Source organism: Tamandua tetradactyla, chromosome 1 (genome assembly GCF_023851605.1).
Source record: "Tamandua tetradactyla isolate mTamTet1 chromosome 1, mTamTet1.pri, whole genome shotgun sequence".
Lineage (NCBI taxonomy): Eukaryota > Metazoa > Chordata > Mammalia > Pilosa > Myrmecophagidae > Tamandua > Tamandua tetradactyla.
This window is the reverse complement of record NC_135327.1, coordinates 202,469,681-202,490,639: the sequence shown is the minus strand read 5'-3', so window position 1 is coordinate 202,490,639 and position 20,959 is coordinate 202,469,681. Positions and strand designations below refer to the sequence as shown.

Here is a 20,959-nt window from a genome sequence, read left to right as displayed (position 1 = left end):
GAAACTGCAAATGAATGCCCTGAAGCAAATGGCTTGGAAGATATTTCTAATTCTTTTCATGACCCATCCCCAACCCCTGCTCATTTCTTCCAGACCTATAACTAGACTAAAGTCCCAACAGGCCCCTAAAGGTGAAGTACAAAGTATCACACATGAGGAGCTAAGTTATATTCCAAAAGAACGTGTGAGTTTTCCAATTTTATAGACAGAAATGAGGGGAATATGTGTGGCAATGGATTTTAAGTGTATGGGGTAATGGTGGGAGGAATATAAGGCTGGATCAGGCTAAATTTATTGATATGGGCCCACTCAGCAGAGATTCTGCATTCAATGTTATAACTTGAGGGGTTAGAAAAGATGTTGACAGTTTGTTTGGATGGTTGGTTGAAACATGGATCAAAAGGGTGGCCGACATTACCTGAGGTTGAAATGCCAGAACTGCCTTAGTATAATGTAGATGAAGGATCCAAAGGCTTAGAGAGATTGGAATGTTAGAGTGAATTTATCATGCAAAGCCTGCTCTTACACACTAGGAATGTCCGGAGGATGCACCTTTTACCAGAACAGTGAGAAATAAATTTGTGAGACTGACACTATCATCCCTGAAGAGCTCTGTAGTTGCACTTCTCTGTTGGTCAGATATTACTGTAGGAACTGCTGTCACTGAGCTGGAATCCTTAAACACAGTGGGAATGACGGGATCTCGAATTGGCAGAAGCCAAGTGGCAGCACTAATTGCCAAAGACGGGGTAGACGTGCCTATTATAATAGACAGCAAACTCACAGCAGGAGTCAAAATTACCTGACTCGCAGAAATTTGTGGCATTGACTAGTAAATCATGGGGTACCTAGAAATACAATAAAAGGGCAGTCTACTAAATTCTTGTTTGAGCTCTATAAACAAAAGAGTTCTAGATCAAGTGAACAGAAGTCTAACCTGAATTAGAAAACACAGAGTCACGGCCCCTTAATCAATTTCCAGACTTGAGACAGTTTATTGACCCAGAGCCCCTTGAAAGAAGGGGAGGCCAGGTCCCTTTGGGGGAGAACCCTGTTACACTGCCACAAATTTATACTGTTAAATCTTCCTCCAAGCCTTCCCTAAGGAGACTGACAGCCTTTTACCAGGGTAACTCTGCACTGGGGAAAAGGAAATGATTAGATATTTCAGGGATTATTAGACACTGGTTCAGAAGTGACATTAATTCCAGGGGACCCAAAACATCACTCTGGTCTACCAGTCAGAGTTGGGGCTTATGGAGGCTAGATGATCAATGGAGTTTTAGCTCAGGTCTGTCTCACAGTGGGTCCAGTTATTTCCCCAGTTCCAGAATGTATAATTGGTATAGACATATGGAGCAACTGGTAGAATCCCCACGTTGGCTCTCTAACTTGTGCAGTGAGGGCTATTATGGTGGGAAAGGCCAAGTGGAAGCCACTAGAACTGCCCCTACCTAGCAAAATAGTAAATCAGAAGCAATACCAGATTCCTGGAGGGATTGCAGAGATTACTGCTGCCACTGTTAAGGTCTGGAAGTATGTAGGGGTGGTAAGTCCCACCACATCCCCATTCAACTCTCCTATTTGGCCTGTGCAGAAAACAGATGGGTCTTGGAGGATGACAGTAGATTATCATAAGCTCAACCAGGTGGTAACTCCAATTGTAGCTGCTGTTCCAGATGTGGTATCATTGCTTGAGAAAATCACTACATCCCCTGGTACCTAGTATGCAGCTATTGATCTGGCAAATGCTTTTTTCTCAATAGCTATTAGTAAGGACCACCAGAAACAGTTTGCTTTCAACTGGCAAGGTCAGCAATATGCTTTCACTGTCCTACCTCAGGGGTATATCAACTCTCCAGTCCTATGTCATAATCTTGTCCACAGGGACCTTGATCATTTCTCCCTCCCACAAGACATCACACTGGTCCATTATATTGATGATATCATATTGATTGGACCTAGTGAGCAAGAAGTAGTAACTACTCTAGACTTACTGGTGAGGCATTTGCGTGTCAGAAGTTGGGAGATAAATCCAACAAAAATACAGGGGTCTTCCACCACAGTGAAACTTCTAGGTGTCCATTGGTGTGGGGCATGTCAAAATACCCTTCAAGGGTGAAAGATAAGTTGCAGTATATGGCCCCACCTGCAACCAAAAAAGAGGCACAACACCTAGTTAGTCTCTTTGGGTTTTGGCAACAGCATATTCCTCATTTCAATGTGCTACTCCAGTCCATTTATCGAGTGACCAGAAAAGCTGCTAATTTTCAGTAGGGACCTGAACAAGAGGAGGCTCTGTGACAGGTCCAGGCTGCTGTACAAGCTGCTCTGCCACTTGGGCCATATGATCCAGCAGATCTGATGGTGCTGGAAGTGTCAGTGGCAAATAGAGATGCTGTATGGAGCCTTTGGCACGCCCCTATAGGAGCATCACAGTGCAGACCCTTAGGATTTTGGAGCAGAGCCTTACCATCTGTTGCAGATAACTACTCTCCTTTTGAGAAACAGCTTTTGGCCTGCTACTGGGCCTTAGTAGAGACTGAACACTTAACCATGGGCCACCAAGTTATCATGAGACCCGAGTTGCCTATCATGAGCTGGGTGTTGCCTGACCCACCAAGCCATAAAGTTGGGCGTGCGCAGCAGCACTCTATTGTAAAGTGGAAATGGTATATACGAGATAGGGCCAGGGCAGGTCCTGAAGGCACAAGTAAGTTACATGAAGAAGTAACCGAATGGCCATGGTCTCCACTCCTGCCACATTACCTTCTCTTTCCCAGACCAGAGCTATGGCCTCTTGGGGAGTTCCTTACAGTGAATTGACTGAGGAAGAGAAAGCTTGGGCTTGGTTTACAGATGGTTCAGCACGATATGCTGGTACCACCTGAAAGTGGACAGCTGCAGCACTACAATCCCTTTCTGGGGTGTCCTTGAAGGACAGTGGTGAGGGGGAAATCCTCCCAGTGGGCCGAATTTCGAGCAGTGCACCTGATTGTTCAGTTTGCTTGGAAGGAAAACTGGTCAGAGGTGCGTTTGTATACTGACTCATGGGCTGTTGCTAATGGTTTGGCTGGATGGTCAGGGACTTGGAAAGACCATAATTGGAAAATTGGTGACAAAGAGGTCTGGAGAAGAAGTATGTGGATAGACCTTTCCGAGTGGGCTAAAAACATGAAGATATTTGAGTCCCATGTGAATGCACACCAGAGGGTGACTTCAGCAGAGGAAGGGTTTAATAATCAAGTGGATAAGATGACCCGTTTTGTGGATATCAGTCAGCTTCTTTCCCTAGCAACTCCTATCATTGCCCAATGGACTCATGATAAAATGGTCATGGTGGTACGGATGGAGGTTATGCATGGGCTCAGCAACATGAACTTTCACTCACCAAGGCTGACTTAGCTACAGCCGCTGCTGAGTGCCCAATCTGCCAGCAGCAGAGACCCACATTCAGCCCCTGATATGGCACCAGTCCCTGAGGCGATCAGCCAGCTACATGGTGGCAGGTTGATTACATTGAACCACTCCTTTCATGGAGCGATTTGTTCTACTGGAATAGACACATACTCTGGATATGGATTTGCTTTCCCTGCACGCAATGCTTCTGCCAAACTACCATCCATGGGCTTATAGAATGCCTTATCCATCATCATGGTATTCCACAATGCATTGCTTCTGATCAAGGAACACACTTCACAGCAAATGAAGTGCAGAAATGGGCACATGCTCATGGAATTCTCTGGTCTTACCATGTTCACCATCATCCAGAAGCAGCTGGATTGATAGAACAGTGGAATGGCCTTACAGTGCCAATTAGTTGGCAATACCTTGAAAGACTGGGTTAATGTTCTCCACGAAGCTGTATGTGCTCTGAATCAGATTCCACTGTATGTTGCTGTTTCTCCCATAGCCAGGATCCATGAGTCCAGGAACCAAGGGGTGGAAATGGGAGTGGTACCACTCACTATTACCCTTAGTGATCCGCTAGGAAAATTTTTGCTTCCTGTCCCTACGACCCTGAGCTCTACTGGTCTACAGGTTTTAGTTCCAAAAGGGGGAGTGCTTCCACCAGGAGAAACAACAATGATTCCACTGAACTGGAATCTAAGACTGCCACCTGGTCACTTTGGGCTACTCATGTCCCTGGATCAACAAGCCAAGAAGAGGATTACATTATTGTCTGGGGTGATTGACCCTGACTCTCAGAGGGAAATAGGACTTCAACTACACAATGGAGGTAAAGAAGAGTTTTCTTGGAATATAGGAGATCCCCTAGGGCATCTTTTAGTACTACTGTGCCCTGTGATTAAAATCAATGGAAAACTGCAACAGCCCAATCCAGGCAGGACTACCAGTGAGTCTGAAACTCCAGGAATGAAGGTTTGGGTCACCCCACCAGGCAAAGAACCATGGCCAGCTGAAGTGCTTGCTGAGGGTAAAGGGAACATGGAATAGGGGGTGGAAGAAGATAGTGATAAATATGAACTACGACCACGTGATCAGTTACAGAAACAAGGACTGTGATGCTGTTTTGTTCCTGTTATACTATTTAAGTTGTAAGATATCAAGTTTAAGAATGAATATTACCCAAGGACTTGCACCCTATTCTGGAGAGAGTTAATGTATTTCCAGTTATATGCAGGACAGTTGAGTATTGTGAGGTGAAAGAAAAAAATGTGTGTTTTAATGTTTTTTATTTCGAAAGTAGGTATGGTTTAAGGTAATATGTATAGCTGCCAAGTTGACAAGGGGTGGACTATCATGGTCAGGTTCATGTGTCAACTTGGGCAAGTGGTGGTACCTGTTTGTCTGGTTGGGTAAATGCTGGCCTGTCTGTTGCAATGAGGACATTTCATAGAATTAAAGCATGATCACTTCAGCTGCATCCACAGTTGATTCTATTTGTAATCAGCCCAGGGGAGTGTCTTCTGCAGTGAGTGATGCTCAGTCTATCACTGGAAGCCTTTTAAGGAATATTCAGAAGAGACAGGGTCTTCCTGCTTCGGCTGGCAAGCTTCGTCCAGACCCTCCATCGGAACTGTCAGCTTCACAGCCTACCCTGTGGATTTTGGATTCTTTGTACCCACGGTCACATGAGACACTTTTATAAATTTTATATTTGCTAGTGTTCCCTGTTGATTCTGTTTCTCTAGAGAACCCTAATACAGCATTTCTTGAATCTACCATCCTATCTTTTGTTTTAATGTATCAGATCTATATACTCTTTTCCCTCTTTTTCTTTTTTTCCTTTAAGTTACCTTTACTGGTACTCTTAAGTTCTGTGCCCTCCTCCAGATCTCCCACTCCTGTCTTTTTTTTTCAGCCAACAGAGCTCTCTTTATATTGCTTGTAGGGCCAGTCTTTTGTTGCCAAATTCTGTCAACCTGTGTCTGGCAGTGGAAATTTAAATCTCTCCCTCACTTTTGAAGGACAGTTTGGCTGGATCAAGCATTCTTGGCTGGAAGGCTTTCTCTTTTAGGATCTTAAATATATCGTACCACTGCCTTCTTGCCTCCATGGTGGAGCTGTTGAGTAGTCCAAACTCAGTCTTATGTGTTGGGTCTCTTGCCATTTTCAGTACTTTCTGGTTCTCCAACATTAGACAGACTGATTTATGTATATTGGAGTAAGCCCATTTGGATTCATTCTATGTGAGGTTCATTGTGCTTCTTTTATTTGCATATTAATATCTTATATAAGGGTTGGGAACTTTTCTCCCATTATCTCCGCAACTAATCTTCCTAGCCCTTTACTCTTTTCTTCTTCTGGGACACTGATGATTCTTATACTTGTGCGCTTCATGTTGTCTGTAATTTCCGATTTGAATTTTTCCATGTTTTTGCCATTTGTTCTTTTATGTATTAAAATTCAATTCTCTTGTCCTCTAATTCATGCCTTCTTCCTTCTGCATCTTCAATCTGCTTTTGTTGTCTCTAGTATATTTTAATTTGGTTTGCAGTATCTTTCATCTCTGTGAGATCTACTTTTTTCCTATTTATTCTTTAAAATTCTTCTTTATACTCTTCTAGTGTCTTCTTGATATCCTGTATGTCATTGGCCAACCCATTGAATTGATTTAGGAGATTTGTATGAACATCTTTGATTAGTTGTTTCAAAGTCTGTGTCTCCTCTGGTATTTTAATTTGGTCATTTAATTTGGTCATATCTGCATCTTCATGTTTTGTGATTTTTGTGGCTTTGAGGCATTTGATTATCTTGAAAGGGTTATTTTGAAAGTTGAATTCCCTCAGTCATCTAAAGTTTTGCATTTTCTTGGGTTTGTATTGATGGTCTCCTTGGGCACTTGGTTTGTCAGTAATTCCCTGCCAAACCAAGGCCTGGACCTCATACATAGGATGCAGTTCTATTTGAGGATGTGTTTGAGGCTAAACATATGGGTAGTTTGCCAGTTTCTTCTCAGCAGATGACACACTTGGGCCCACTCTTCCCCTTATGCCCACCTCTCCCTAACTGTGGTAGCTGGCTGAGCTGGATGGAAACCTGGTGCAATTCCAGCCAGATCCGCTGGTCCCAGTGCATATTGAAAGCCACCAACCCCCGGCCTGGGGAGTGGGTAGTTTGTACCTCAGCAGAGATTCCACTTGTGGGCCCAATGTGTCTGGTGGCCCCCAGGCTCCCACTTGGAATAACCTTGGGATGTGGGACTGGGTATTTCAGCTGTCCCTGCCTATAGCCATCCGTGAAATGCCTGACGGCTAGGTGTGGTACAGTGTTGGGGCATGGGGTGCAGGTGGGGCTGCGGCAGGGGATGTCGGGTGGAACATGGGGGCATAGATTGCAGCTTGGGGATGCAAATGGGGTTTGACACAGAGTGGGGTGTGGGGGTGCAGGGAGTGGCTCATGGGCAGGTTGCAGGGCCGGATGCGGGGTGCCAATATGCACGGGTGCACACAGCCTGGCTTGCTTCCTTGACCTCACCTCCCTGTCCATACATTCTTGAGGGCTCCAGGCCTCCATGTAGAAAGGGAAGCTATAGTCTTTGTGCACTAGCTGGATGGTCTCTATGAGTAGGGAAAGCAAGTTTGCTGGCTTCCAGATTCACCAAGGGAGCACTGGGCTGCAGAGCTGAGGGGGCTGCTTTCTCAAGCTAGCTGTGGCTGCAGGCAGTTTTCTGGGTGTGGCCTCATCCCCAGTGAAGTCACAACCAAGCCCACTCACCCCATTCTCTGTATCCCAGTTCCTCAACTTTTTCATCCAGGATCTGGATTAAATATATAATGTAGGAGACCCTCTTACATCACCCGCACCCTGAAACTGCTGTCCCAGTTACTTTCTTTCACATCTTTAATTGTTCCGTGGCGCAGGGTGAACTCAGCCTATCCTATTCTGCCATCTTCCCAGAAGTCTGACCCCAGCAGTTTGGTTTTGATGTGCCATGGTGTATTTTTATTTATTTATTTTTTTAGCTTTCTTGTTCTTTGGGTTCCTTGGGTTTGTTGATTTGTAGAGATATATTTTCCATCAAATTTGGAAGATTTTCAGGTATTATATATTCAAATATATTTATTTACCCTCTTCTTTTTCCTCTTCTTCAGTATTCTAATTTCAAGAATATTCAGCCATTTGAAAGAAATTCACAGCTCAGTGATGTTCTGTACATTTTTTTAGCCTTTAATTTGTTCTCTGGGCATCATTTTTAATAGTTTCTATTACTGCATCTTCAATTTTACTGGTCTCTTCTATTGAAATGTCCCATTTGCCATTAATCTCATCTAGTATATTTTTCATATCTGACATTGTCATCTTTTCTTCTGTAGAAAGTAAATTTGTGATTGTTTTATATCTTCTGTAGCTCTACTTAACAAGTTCAATCTTTCCCCTAAATTCTGGCATTTAAAGAATAAAGTTTTAATAACTTTTAATGTCTTTGCTACTAACTTTATCATCTACATCATTTCTGGCTTGATAAGTTTCTTCACAATATTGCATTGATCAGTATTTTGCCAGATACCTGAGAGGGGCCATCTGCAAATGTCTGGTGTTCTTTCTCTGTATAGCTCTCTCTATTGCTCTGCCCTGTGAATTCTAGCCACCTTGCTGCCCCAAAGCTTCATCTCTTCAACCCAGGGAGATCTTTGGACTGTGTCTCTGCACACCCCTCTCCCCCCCCACACACTTTCTGTGGTACAGCCTAGAAACTTTCAATTAAACTATGGCAGTCATGGATTCATCTCATTTAGTTCTTGTCTCAGAGGTTACTGACTTTCATTGTCTGACGTTCAGCATCTTGAAACCCATTGCTTCTTATATTTTGTGCAGCTTCTTGGTTGATTTAGGTGGAAAGGTGTTCCAGTTTGCTAGCTGCTGGAATGCAATATACCAGAAATAGAAAAGCTTTTAAAATGGGAGAATTTAAGTTGCAAGTGTACAGTTCTAAGACCATGAAAATGTTTTGAATCTGTGAATTCATGTCTTTTAACAGTTCTAGAGAATGCTCAACTATTATATTTTCAGTTACTGCCTTTGTTCCATTCTTATTTGTTTCTTTTTGGAACTAAGCTTCACTGGTAAATATTTTACTTATCTTTTAAAGGAATGAACTTCTGAATAACAATAAACATTTAGATATTTGACTAGGAGAGTTAAATAGCATTAAATAATAGCATTTAATAATTGAATCTTATAGTTTTTTATATTTTAAAATTTTCTGTTAACACACTTACACCCTTTAGATATATGTGTTTTGACGTATATATTTATATGATAAAAGTGTTAAATCTTTTTCTAGGTTAAAACTTTAAGTATTGTTAATATAAATGGTGGAACTTTTAATAAGAATGTATATTTTACAATTAAATTATTGCGGTGACAATAACTTCTCAGTGGGGAGTTGAGAGAAGTAATTAAGGTTTCTTTCTATCCAGTCTTTTTAGATTTTCAGAATTAAAGAACTGTACATATTGGTTGGAATAATCTTTGTCTTATTCAGTCATTATCAGATTTTTAAAATGATATTTGAAACACCAGTGCCTTTAGTAACTAGATCCTATATTCTAATATCTTATCTAGTACCTCTGTGTCACTGTTGCAGCAGCTCAAAGGACTCTGAATATCTTTCTATGAGGTCATTTGAGATATCCTGGACACAGAAACACCTCATGATAGAGATTCCTCTTTGCTTGGATGTTTCATTTTAAGTATTGAGCCTTACTCTCAAGATGCCAAGTTTTGGTCCACCAAGAAGTTATAGAATGTAAAAGCACTTCCCCATTGTTTATAACATACATTCCATTCTTATTATGTGTTTGGTTTGATAAAGCTTCTGGAATGCAATATACCAGAAATGAGTTGGCTTTTAACAATGGGATTTGTTAAGTTACAAGTTACAATTCTAAAGCTGTGGAAATGTCCAAATTAAGGCATTCAGAGAAGGGTACCTTGACTCTGAAGAAAGGCTGATGGCATCCAGAGTTCCTCTGCCACATGGGAAGAGACATAGCAATATCTGCTGGCCCTTTGCTCCTAGGTTGGTGTCTAAATGGCTCTCTCAGCCCCTGTAGGTCCTTCTGGCTTCTTCTGGGGCATTTACCTTCTCTCTCAGCTCTTCTTGGCTCTTTCTTATAAACAGCGCCAGGAAAGGATTAAGATCTACCTTGAATTTGGTGAGTTACCTCTCTATGGAAACAACCGAATCAAAATGTCCCATCCAAAAAAGAGAAAAAAAAATGGATGCATGGGTAGTTCAGTGATTAGAATGCCTGCCTTCCATGTAAGAAACCCACGTTCTATTCCCGGACCATATACCACCACCACCCCCCAAAAAATGTCCCATCCACCTTAGGTCTGTGTCCACAAGATTATATTAAAAGAGCATGGCTTTTATGGGGTACATAACAGTTTCATACCAGCACATTCCACCCTCTGGACCCCTAAAAAATATGTTCTTTCCAAATGCAAAATACGTTCATTCCATAACAATATCATGAAAGCGTTAAATCACTCCAGTAACACTACAAATACAATACAAAGTCAAACTCAGTGTAAAATCTCATCAAAATCTATCACAAGCAAAATTCTCCTCTGGCTGTGGACCTATGAAACTCAGGTAAGTTATCTGTTTCCAATATACAAAGGAGCGACAGTCAGAGGATAAATGTTCCCATTGTCATAGGGAGAAATTGGAAGGAAAATGGGTCACCAAACCCAAACACTTCCTAAAACCTGCAGGGTATACTTCATTAGATTTTAAGTTCTGAGAGTCATCTATAGAATAATGATTTATCCTTGGGGCTTGAGAGAGAGGAATTTCCATCCTCTTCAAGGGTTTATGTAGTGGCCCTGCTCTCTCCAAACACTGGGGTGAGGGTTTTAACATATCCAAGCATTGGGGAGACCACCTTGTTCTCGGCTCTACCCTCTCCAAGCATCAGGGCAGCACCTGGACTCTGCCATCTTCAGGGCACATAACCAACCCCTTCAGAAAAATGAAGTGGTGGCCAGGCCTTCCTCAATCCTTGGGGAATGCGCTCTACCCTTTCTGAGGTCTGGGGCACCAAAACTCTTCCTGAACATAAAGGTGGAAGGCTCGACCTCTGCCTCCGGGGCAAATTTATCTTCTCCACATATATGGCTGGGTCTGTACTCCTGGCCCGAGATTTCTTGGCTCTAGACCTTAGCTTCCATGGTTCTGCTTTTAAAATATTTTTTTCCTTTAATTTGTCCCTTTTCTGTCCTTTTTCATCCAGATTGGTCATGGTTCTGTTCATACAGATCTCACAAAATATTTGTTGGCTTGGCATGCAGCTTACAGGGATCACAACTGTCAGACAATAGGACTTTCCACAAATCCCTTCTGGATAACTACATTTCCAATCCCGTTTTTTTTTTCTGAAATGGTTGACTGGTTCCATGTTTGGTTAAATCCTCATGTTGGGCACTATTCTCTGGGGTCTCACTTTCCAAAAGCTCAAACTTTGCCAAACTATCACTTTCTGGTTTCTTTCTACCCAAGAGTTCAGTTCTCAGCTTATTTTTCTGCATTTTACTATAGACTGCAAAAGCCAGACTGCATTTTCCATATTTAGTTTGGAAATTTCCTTAACTAGATATCCAGCTTGTCACTTTCAAATTTTGCCTTCCATACAACACCAAGATTCAATTTGTCTAATTCTCTGCCACTTTGAAACAGTGGCTGCCTTTCTTCCAGTTTGCAATAACACATCTCTCATTTCTGTCTAAGCCTTCATCGGACTTATCTTTATAGTTCACAGTTTTACCAACGGTCTCTTCAAAGCATTCTAGGCCTTTCCTATTAAACTCCTCACAATTCTTCCAGAACCTTTCCCTTATCCACTTATAAAAGCCGTTCCAATATGTTTGGTATTTGCAAACTCAGCAGCACCTCACTTCTGGTACCAAAATGTTTTGGTTTGCTAAAACTGCCAGAATGCAATATACCAGAAATGGGTTGGCTTTTAACAATGGAATTTGTTAAGTTACAAGTTACAATTCTAAGGCCATGGAAATGTCCAAATTAAGGTATTTGGAGAAAGATACCTTGACTCTGAAGAAAGACTGATGGCAGCCAGGGTTCCTTTGTCACATGGGAAGGCCAGAGATTTTACCATCTTATCATAATTATGTATGACATATGCCATATACTCTACTGGTGTTTGGATCCCTTTTAGTCTTATTTAAAGATATTTTATTGTATGTTTTCATTAACTTTCTATCTTTTATAATATTATGGTGTATTATTGTTTTTCAAATTCAGATATATTGTTCCTGGGCAGATACAGCTATGAAAGAACAACTTTTTGAAATCTCTTATTTTTACTATACTGTTTATATATGAAGATATTTCTGCAGTCTTTGTAATCTGCTTTTGTGGAGGCTATCCTTATAGTTAATAATGGAATTACATTGGGCTAGGGGTGAGATTTAAATTCAAATGTCAGCTGAAACAGTGAAATTAGAGTTTAGTCAAAGTTACTGTTGAAATCCTTAAATCAGCCATAAACTGTATTATAGATTATTTTGTTTATACAATTCTATAAGCAATTTTGTTATTTTCTTTGGCTCTTTGTAGTCAGAATGTATTAGTTAGGGTTCTCCAGAGAAACAGAATCAACAGGAAATATTCGTAAATATAAAATTTATAAAAGTGTCTCACATAACCGTGGAAACGTACAGAACAGAATCCGTAGGGCAGGCTGTGAAGCTGATGACTCCAATAGAGAGTCTAGATGAACTCCACAGGAGAAGGCTCGCCAGCCGACCAGGAAGAGAAGAGAAGCTGTCTCTTCTGAATCCTCCTTAAAAGCTGCCCACTGATTAAGTTAAACATCACTCATTGCAGAAGACACGTCTCTTGGCTGATTGCAAGTGGAATCAGCTGTGGATGCAACAGACATGCTCATGATTTAATTCTATGAAATGTCCTCATAGCAACAGACAGGCCAGCACTTGCCCAAACAGACAAACAGGTACCACCACCTGGCCAAGTTCACACATGGACCTGACCATGACAGCTTCTTTTCTTTTGCTTATTTCCTAAATGCTATGACTCTTCAAAGTATGTCCTAAATTGTCTTTTCACCCAATGTCTTCTCCTTATGTTACTTACCCAGTTTTCTGGCATTGTAATTGTCATTCACATATTCATTACTTTCAGATTTCTACCTTATGCCTAGATATCTCTCCAGCTCTTTAGACCCTATTTATTGCCCACTGAGCATTTATTAGATGTTTTCGATCACCTCAAATTTAATGTGCCCAAACTGTGCCATTTTCTCTTCCAAATCAGCTCTTTTGATTCCAGTGAATCCACCTCTTTATGCAAGCCAGAAACCTGGAAGTCATTTTCTTTTTTTTGTATGCTGTATGGTGGAGATCACATTTCAGTCTTTTTCCATGCAAGTATCCCGTCATTGCAGCACCAATTGTTGAATTTTTGTTTGTTTGTTTGCTTGGGAAATGCATGGGCTGGGAATAGAACACAGGTCTCCCACATGGAAGGTGAGAATTCTATCACTGAACTACCCTTGTGCCACCCCTCCCCCCCCGAGGTAATTTTTGACTCTACCTCCCTGCATTCAATCAATAATCAAGTTCTACCAAGTCTCTTTCCTGTATATCTATTGAATGTATCTTTTTCTTCTATCCCCAGTTCTGCTGCTCCAGTCCAGGCTACTATTGATCTCTTACCTTGTTTATTGCAACAGCCTCCTATGCTCTTCCAGTCTTCCTCTTTCCAATCTCTTCTCCATACTGTAGCCTTAGTGGTCTTTTGAAAATGTATATCTGAGCATATCTCTCTGTATTACTTTACTTCTGCTGATGTAACAAATTCCCACAAACTTAGTGGCTTAAAAAATAAAAATTAATTATCTCACAGTTCTGGAGATCAGGAATCACTTTCACTGGGCTAAAATCATAGCATCAGTTACTTGGACATAACTTTCTCATTTTTTGGCTCTTATATACTGTACTTTTGTAGGCCTGCATGTCTTGTGACGCCTCTAAGAAAGAATCCATTTCCTTTCCTTTTCCAGTTTCTAAAGGCTGCCTACTTTCTTTAGCTTGTGGCCCCTTCCTCCATCTTCAAATGTAAAAGTATAGTATTTTCTGACTGTTTCTGTTCTTATAACTTTTCTTACTGCCACTGAACCTCCTGCCTCCTTCTTATAAGGATTCTTGTGATTACGTTGGGACCACCAGATAATCCAGGATAATCTCCCTATTTCAAGATCCTTAATTTAATTCCATGTGCAAAGTCCCTTTTACAAAGTTAGGTAACATTGACAATTTTCAGGGATTAGAAAGTGGGCATCACTGAGGGTGGGAGGCATTATTCAGGCTAATATCTGCATAAAATTCTTCAATTCATTTCTCATTGCTTTTAGGAAAATTCCAAACTATTTTATACAGCATTACAAGGCCTTTTACAATTGGCTTCTTCTACCATCTCCCATAGCAACTTTTGCTACTCCCCACTTTCCATTCTGTCTTGTAGTATAATTGAACTTTCAGTTACTTGGACATATCCTTTCTTACTTTTTGGCTTTTATACACTGTACTTTTTGTCTAGATACTTCTTCCTCTTTCCCTGCAATTCCTCCTCCCAAATTACTCTTTAACTGAAATTCATTCTTTACCATTCCAGTTTAGATGTCCTTCTGTTAGAAACTTTCTCTGTCTCCCCAAGGCTATATGTTAGGCCTCTTTTCTATATGTTCCCTATAGTGTCTTGTTATGGTATTTATGTTGCTGTATTGTAAATTTGTGTTTTGTTGTCTAATTCCCAAATGAGGTTAGGATGCAGCACATGTTCATATTTGTTACACTACTAATTTATTATTGAAGCTGATAAAAATTGAATTGTTTTTCCCACATCATACTTTTTTGTAGAATGAGACTGTTCTAGTTTGCTAGCTGCCAGAATGCAATATTACAGAAACCAGAAACAGAATGGCTCTTAAAAAGGGGAATTTATTAAGTTGCTAGTTTACAGTTCTAAGGTCGAGAAAATGTCCCAATTAAAGCAAGTCTATAGAAATGTCCAATCTAAGGCATCCAGAGAAAGAAACCTTGATTCAAGAAGGCTGGTGAAATTCAGGGTTTCTTTCTCAAGTGGAAGGGCACATGGTGAACACAGTCAGGGTTTCTCTCTCATCTGTAAAGGCACATGGGGAACATGGTCAGGGTTCCTCTTTCATCTGGACGGACACATGGCAAACATGGTGTCATCTGCTAGCTTTTTCTCCTGGCTTCCTGTTTCATGAAACTCCCCGGGAAGCCTTTTCCTTCTGCATCTCCAGAGGTCGCTGTCTGGTGGACTCTGCTTCTTGTGGCTATGTTGTTCTGCTCTGCTCTCTCTGAATCTCTCATTCTCCAAAATGTTTCCTCTTTTTTAGGACTTCAGAAACTAATCAAGACCCACCCGAATGGGTGGAGACATGTCGTCACCTAATCCGGTTTAACAACCACTCTTGGTTACTTCACATCTCCAGGGAGATTCTGATCTAATTACAGTTTCAAACATACAGTGCTGAATAGGGATTAGAAGAAATGGCTATCTTTACAAAATGGGATTAGGATTAAAACATGGCTTTTCTAGGGTACATACATCATTTCAAACCAGCACACAGAATTTCAAAGGGTTCCAAGTAATCTTCAATTTTTTTCATAAGGAATGTAGGGACTTCCATTACCTCTCCCTTGATAGACTGTTTGAATGATGCCGTATTACCTATTTATTTATCAGTGGTTAGAAAAATGCTACGTTTCACGTTTTTTCCAGTGTGCACTGGACTGAAGCAATGCTTATTGAGTAGAATGGCTATTTAAACTTTTTTTTTTAATAAAAAGTTGAATTTAAATCCCTTAAATATGTGTATTTTCTGCTTTGCCCTTTTATTCCACAAGCCTGTAGAATTCAATTTAGATTGATAATATTTATTTATTCATTTGGGTAATAGATATTAAGTATGTCTAAGACATTGATCTGAGCATCAGGGTCATAGGAATTAAAAAGACAAAGTCCCTGTCCTTATACAACTTACACTCTAATGAAGAAAGTAGACAATAAAGAAATTAACAGTAAAATAATTATTTCAGGTAATGTGTGCTATGAAGAAAAATAATTAGGATAGAGTACCATGGAGTGTTCAGCTGTTATAAGGAGTATAATCAGGTATGCCTTCTCTGAGAAGGTAACATTTAAGCAGAGATCTGAATGAATAGAAGGAAAAAGCAGTGTGGAAATCTGTGGGAAGAATGTTCCCCACAAGGGGACTTGCAAGTGAGAGGCAGTGGATGGGAAAATTTGAAGATTGCCCTGGTGTCTTTTTCATAACAATTCTTGTTTCATATTATCAGTTATAGTCATCCTATTTCAGTAGAGCATGCAGTCATCTCTCTTCCCCATATGAGCTGCACAGTTGGTTTCTTTTTAATGTAAGCATGAATTCTGAATTGGTGACAAGAGGTGTTCATTCCAGCCGCATTGCTCATCACTTGGAACAATATGTTTTAAAATAGTATTCATTCATTAGCACATTGTACATAATGGAATAAGTGTATGGAATTTGATCTATCTGATTTATATTTTATTTTTTAAAATATATAAATATATTTTACCTGATTTTATTAAGTACTGTTTATTTTTAACAGGAATCACTAGATTTGATCTACTTGGAGACTTTGGAAGGTTTAATTGGCTGGGAAATTTCTATATTGTATTATCCTACAATTTACTATTTGCTATTGTGACAACATTGTGTCTGATAAGACAATTCACCTCTGCTGTACGAGAAGAACTTTTCAAGGCCCTAGGTAATCTTAAAGTTTATGAATTTTTTTATCTCTTTTTTGCTAATTGATAATTTTGACATTTTAGTTAAAGTCTTCAACTATACATTTCTCCAGACATACATAACTTTAGAGGTCAGATTCTTGATGTACTTCTAATTAGTTGCAATCTTGTATAAATCATTTTAACTTTATTATAAACTTCAGTTTTCCCATCTGTAAAATAGTGATAGTATTTTCTTTCCCTTAGGATTACTGTGACTATTAACTGAAATAACTCTTGTAAGAGTCTTGGCAAAGTGCTGGCACATAGAAAGAACTCATCATTTCATTTTATTGTTAGGATGGTGGTGGTTGTAGGGTTGGTGAGGATGATAATGTGCTAAGGCTTATATTTTGATAATGATACCACTTATTCTTTTCTGAAAAATTTTTTGGGGGCTTGAATTTTACAAGCATCAGGCTGACCCATAATTCTCATCAGTGAGCTAAATAGTAATTTAGGATTAAAATATTTGCATTCTTGGCACTGATAAAAGTTATTCATTAATCATGGATGCCATGAGCCACATACATTGTGACAGTATTAAAAAGTTAGGTTTGGCTAAAGGGTATACTAGGCTATAAAGACATTTTTCATACTGATTTTCACTTTCACTTTAGTGCTAACCATATTTCAGGTTTTTATATTTTAAGAATACCAGGACTATCTAAGAAACTTGCTATATATTGTCCTGGAATTTTGCCTGCCTACTTTTATATCTAAAGAAAAAGGCAGTGTTTTATTTTAGGAAATCCTAAATAGCTCATATACCTGAATAGACATTATTTGAATGCTTTTACTCAGTATTTCATTTTGTGGCTTTTAACTATTACAACAGATACCATATTGATTGATTAATTAAGGTCCTATTTTCAGATAAATTAAACTATATGAGCAGCAATAAAGCTTTCTTACAACACCATGCCTTTCTAACCTTGATTTTTTAAAGGATGATCTTTTAAAGGATAAAAGGATTTCAGACTATCTGTCTATCTATATATATTACTTGAATTTGCCCTTTGAGAGGGTGGCTGATGAAGTATTGGCCTGATAGGAAAAAGTTATATCTCATTTCAACTGATACACCAGATAATTTATGTATTTTAATGCCGGGTTTCATAATGCTGACCAAATTTAAAACTGTAAGATGAAGTAGGAATCACCCAAACAGTCCTCTTAGTCAAATATCTAGAGATGAAATTAATTTTTTTAAGCCTATTGCAACATCAGCAAGATTAATTAGTCATAATCTCAGAGATATTCTCAGTTACCATTCAGTAAAATGAGATAGTTGCAGATGAATCCAAGTAAGTTAATTGTTTGAATAAGGTATTCTGGATATCATTTTGCTGAGACCCTTTATTGAAGTAGTAAAACATGATTTAAGGTGACACATCTTCTATATTTGTATCAACTCTTTGATCATAGGAGGCAATGCCTTATACAATGGCTTTCTTACACGGAAAAAGATCCTCATTAAGTACATGTAATGTTTGAATAATCTCAGGCCTTTAATATTATTTCACTGGGAGTCATAATTTGATTATAAAATTTAACTATCTTTTCTTTTTGTAGGCTTTTAAACTCTCTACTATTATGTTCACTGATAGTAATAGTATCTATCTCATAGAATATATGGCACATAGTAAACGCTCAAAATTTAGTTATTGTGATGTTGGTGATGGAGGTGATTATTTCTGAAGTTGTCTCTAGAGAGACATTGTAATTTTTCAAAATCCATAACCTATGCTGCATCCCAGTTTTAGAAGTGAACTAATTTAATCTCTCCTAAAAGTATCTCAGTTTTATTTAGTTACTGAGTACATAATTTCTCAGTCCCTTCTCTAACAAGTCCTATTTTAACATATTTCTCTATGTCCTATAGATATGGATCCCTACTGTAACATCTCAGTGGTTTGGCCATTCCTGGGACCTAAACCTTTTTTGGATGTTTAATTTCTTTTTTGCTTCCCATTCATCTGTTGTACAGAGGCTCAATTTTCCTTTTTCTTTCATTGAGAAATACAGATGACAAAAAATTTAAAATTTGGAGTTCTATATTGGTTTAAGTGTGATATAAAACTGCATAACAGTTGGCTAGATTGCCATCTGGAATTTTATCGAAGTCAGATGTATTTTATCCAAGATGAGAAAAATTCTTATCCCAAGTAAGTTTTTGAGATATTAAAAGGTTTGAGCTGCATGAGAATTATTCCCTCAAAATCTTTTCCATAGATGCTACTTATGTATTCTTGTATCTTTGGGTTTAGTTTTTATTAAATGCTCAGAGCTTTAGTGCCACATAAAATCTTAAACTTGCTTATAACTTTTCTTCCTGTGAGGGCACAATATTCTGTATATCAGGTACATTATGTAAATAATTGCTATCGGATGCAGAGGGAAATTAATGTAACTTAAAAGTATATTACTTTTTTATTCTCAAGTATCTTTGAGTAGTGAAATATAATTTATGTTCAGTTTGTTCTTTTGCTATGTCTTTTTTGTTGTAATAATTTTTTCTATTGGTTTTCTTGTTAATTGCATGTTAAATATTTTGGTTTGTCTTTCCAGATATTTTCATATATGTGCCTTTGTATGTGGGGATTTTAAAGCAAAAACGGGATTGGGATTGTCTGAAGTGAAGTTCCATGGGAAGCATACTCTGAGATGAAAACAAGCTTGCAGGAAGAAACTTATTAGAGAGTGTCCTTGGGATCAACACCTATAGAAGGAACGGGATGGGGAAGAAGCAGGATTGTATAGAGAGGAATTGTGCTTGGATGCATTTCAACAGAAGCCTCGGCTGACTCTATGGGAGCTGTGAATATGGGATGAACTTTCAGGGTTCTCTTGAATTGAAGAGAAGGGGCAACACCTTCATACCCATGCTTTTGCCTTTATCAGTTTTGGATGCAAGCTGCCTGGGGAAAGGGCCCAGACCTCCTGCTTGGCCACTGTTTTTAGTTTAGAATTTCCCTAATGGAAAGCTGACAGTGGGGAGAAGAAACCTTTCATTCCTATAGGGTATTCTGACCAGCACATTGCCATTTCCGCCATAATATTTAACCTTATGTTTTTTAACCTTCTCATCTTTCCTACTGGGTTAGGGGTTTCCCTCTTCAGATGGGAAGTTACCCATCCACTCAACAATAAGTCTTTTCTTACTGTTTCTTCATTTTTCTACAGGGCTTCATAAACTTCAGTTATCAAATACCACACGAGATTCAGATACAACAAAACCTTCTGCAAATGGACATCAGAAAACACTGTGAGATATACACCAACATTCTGAATGAAGAGACCTGAGAACTCCAAATTTATGACATTCCTATCAGTCATAGAAATGCTTTTATACTGACTTTGGTTCATATTAGGTCTGGACCTGGCAGTGTCATTTTTTTCATAATCTGCTATTGCCAGTTTTTCTTGATTTAAATTTAATTTTCTGACAGAATCTATAGTTTCCAGGTAAATACAGATTCCTTATAGACATATAGAACTTGAGAAGAGCAGCAAATTCTTCTACAGACACATTTGCTTGCATCAGTAAATATCAGCACTCAGATGAAAAATTGGTTTTGCCTGATATGAAAATGTTAGAAAAGTCAAATTTGGGGAATTTCATAAAGATTCATTTGAATATTACATATTTAATTTAAATGTAGAAAACTACATGAAAAGCATCCATAATACTGAGTAAAGGCTTTGCAAAAAATGCAGTTTTCAAATGCAATAAAAACTGCTAATAGATGCCATTATTGTTGCAGTGGGTGCATTGAAACTGTAATGAATGTAAATGATATTTTTCATTTCCTTAAAATAAAAAACAACAAAAGCATATCTACTTATTTATGTTACAGAAAGCTATTGATTAGACCTTGAGTCAAGTTAAAAATACTAAGTTCTTTTAAAATCTGAGCCTTAGTAGAAAGTCACAGGAATATCTTCTGTTGTATAGTACAGTAAGTTTATGGTAGGAAATATTATGTAATCATAGTTCTATGAAAGTTTATATGTATATAATTCAGTATTACCTCTCATAGTTGCCAGTGTTGAACACACTTGTAACTTAGATTTTGTCTTTTAAGCTATATGTATACTCAGTGTTTTTCTGTGTGTGTGGGGGGGGGTTGTTTTGTTTTAGTATTTTCTTCAAAAAAAATCATTTAATTCCCTTTGCTTTTGTGACCCTTGTGAATAATATAAATTCTCAGTGGTAAAAAACCCACTTCTTTTACCATAATTCTTCAGACTTTAGTTACTTTTGTATATACCAGTTTAAACATAAGACTTATAAAATAAGTTACCAGTTTAACATGCCAAACTCACAGTGTCATCAGCATTCATGATGTAAGAATAATTTTTCAGTGTAACATGATTAAATAATCACTAGTTATTAAATTGTAAATAATTTTTGGGTTGGTTTCCTGACTTTAAGTCCACTGAATAAAAATTATGAAAATTATACTGTGTTACCATCCACTAGGATAGAATACCTAAAATTTTTGCATGTAAAAATGAGATGGCCCTGTTTTCACACAGTTCATAGTTATGCAGCTTATATAAATATATCTGTTCACATGCACTATGTGTATGGCAATAGGTTGTCTGTGTCCAGACAAAAGTAAAAGAATGTTTTTC

At 38.7% G+C, this 20,959-nt stretch overlaps 1 protein-coding gene across 13 annotated transcripts in view; it reads left to right on the top strand.

Moving 5' to 3' along the window:
* LMBR1 (limb development membrane protein 1) overlaps positions 1-20,162 on the top strand; it is a 293,576-nt gene extending 273,414 nt beyond the window's left edge. For all 13 annotated transcript variants that reach the window (XM_077151251.1, XM_077151241.1, XM_077151276.1 and 10 more), the window contains 2 exons: positions 16,138-16,299; positions 19,505-20,162. In XM_077151251.1, coding sequence (XP_077007366.1) covers positions 16,138-16,299; positions 19,505-19,590 — 248 coding nt within the window. In that variant the 3' untranslated portion in view covers positions 19,591-20,162. The remainder of the gene's footprint in view (positions 1-16,137; positions 16,300-19,504) is intronic.
* Positions 20,163-20,959: the final 797 nt, after the last annotated feature.